This window comes from Raphanus sativus, chromosome 1, assembly GCF_000801105.2.
Source record: "Raphanus sativus cultivar WK10039 chromosome 1, ASM80110v3, whole genome shotgun sequence".
NCBI classification, from domain to species: domain Eukaryota; kingdom Viridiplantae; phylum Streptophyta; class Magnoliopsida; order Brassicales; family Brassicaceae; genus Raphanus; species Raphanus sativus.
The window spans coordinates 23819743-23821740 of NC_079511.1; the positions used below are offsets into that span (position 1 = coordinate 23819743).

The window sequence follows — 1998 nt, forward strand, 5'->3', positions numbered from 1 at the left end:
TACCATTTCCAAAAAATGATCGTTATTGGGATATCGATAGGATAGGACAGTATATGCAAGTCATCAACTTTATATATGATCGAAAACACATATCCCATCGATGTTATTGATGACTGAGAAACCAATTGCTTCATCATGCCTCTTATTATAGAGATACCTTTCGTGTCCAAAACTTTACTTATTTATCATTTTATTATCATATTCAAGAGTTTAAATATATTATTAATCGGTTTCCCCTTCATAGTTATTTGGATTAATGATCTTTAACTGAATGTTTAACACAATTGTTTTTTTTTGTTGATATTTTTCTAGTGAAAGACAAATAGATTTTGATCAAAAAAAAAAGACAAATAGATATAATATGGATTTTACGAACCTAATTTTTTAAATAATATTAGTTTCAAATTATACAATCAGATTTCACTTTCTTGATTTTCGTTCTAACAATTATTTTTTTATACACATGAAAATCAGAAAAGCTAAAATGACACAGAAAAAAGGAAAATCCAACATTAATAAAAGTGTTAGATTCTCCCACGCGTGGATCAGAAATCAACAAACGGATTGTTTTCACAGCACTCGTGCGGTAACGGCAACGGCGGCGTTCTCAGTTTCTCGAAATATTCCTTTACACCAAACCCACTCGCCGTCACGTTTTCCGTCGATTCTCCGTCATCTCTCAGCGGAATAAACGGAGGCCTTAACACCTCCGTCAACAAGTCCCATCTCACTCCCCTGAAGAAAGCGTGCTCCTTTATCTCCGCCGCGCCGCGCCCGAACCCTAACCGCCTCGTCGGATCTTTCACAAGCAACCGTCGGATCAAATCCGTTAGATCCGACGGTTTTCCGGGGAACTCGGGTTCCTTCATCAGCACGTTACGAAAAGTCTCCTTCTTGGTTCGTCCCTTGAACGGCGTCGTTCCGTACATCATCTCGTACGTCAAAACGCCGAGAGCCCACCAATCGACGGCGAAATCGTGTCCGTCGCCGCGAATTACCTCCGGCGATATGTACTCGTCGGTTCCGACGAAGGAGTTCGAGCGTTCGCCGCCGGAAAAACTCGTTCTCCGTCGGGTTATCGGGTTGACCCGAGCGGATTTCGTCTTCTTCTTCCGCCGGAAAAATCTCAGACTCGTTTTACGAGTCGGATCCGGTTCCGGGTCGGATAGATAGAATTCGGGTCGGGTGGGTTTATTCAGGCTACAAGAGAGGTCGAAGTCAGTTAAAGTCACGTGACCTGATTCCTGAAGGAGGATGTTCTCAGGTTTCAAGTCTCTGTAAGCGATCCCCATGGTATGGAGGTGGTCAAGCGCACAGAGGATCTCAGCTAAGTAGAATTTGATAACAGAGGAGCTGAAAACGCCGTCGTTTTGGCGGTGGCGGAGGACGTTAAGATCGCCGCCGGAACAGTAAGGCATGGCCCACGCAAAGAACTCAGATGATTCCGAGGTAGCTAGGAGACGCGGGAGAAACGGGTTCGGTTCGTCGGAGAGACGTCGGAGAATCTGAGTTTCCCATTTGGCACGGCGGAGTGAAGAGGCGGAGGATTTATCGACGAGTTTCAGGGCGAAGGGAGAGGAGTCGGAAACAGAGTCGTGGACGAGAAAAACGGTTCCGGTGGCGCCTTTGCCGAGAAGTTTAAGAGCTCTGATCTGGTCGAGATCGAGCTTCGTTGTTGATGTCTCCATTGAGAGAAAGAGAGGAGGGAGTTATGTTGTGAAAGGAAGGAGACGAAGTGGGTCTGAAACGTTGAGGTTGTGTCTCCTGTGTGTCCATGCTCTTTATATATACTATAATAAATTCGATTGTTTTGCTTTATTTTTTTTCTTTAATTATTTGCACTACTATGCAATATTAATAAATTAATATTGTAATTATTTTGTTGTTTCTTAATGACAAATCAATTCACAGCAAGGGAAGAAAGACAAACGTTACGATTTTGATTTTTGATGATAAAAGGCACTCAAACAAATTATTTAGAAAAGGAATTGCATATTT

At 42.7% G+C, this 1998-nt stretch overlaps 1 protein-coding gene across 1 annotated transcript; it reads right to left on the minus strand.

The window, feature by feature from the left end:
- Positions 1-362: 362 nt before the first annotated feature.
- Positions 363-1791, minus strand: LOC108829367 (serine/threonine-protein kinase UCN). Its single transcript, XM_018603060.2, is given in 2 exon segments — positions 363-1700; positions 1702-1791. Coding segments are annotated over 2 exon segments (1230 nt in total). The 5' UTR covers positions 1777-1791; the 3' UTR covers positions 363-545.
- Positions 1792-1998: the final 207 nt, after the last annotated feature.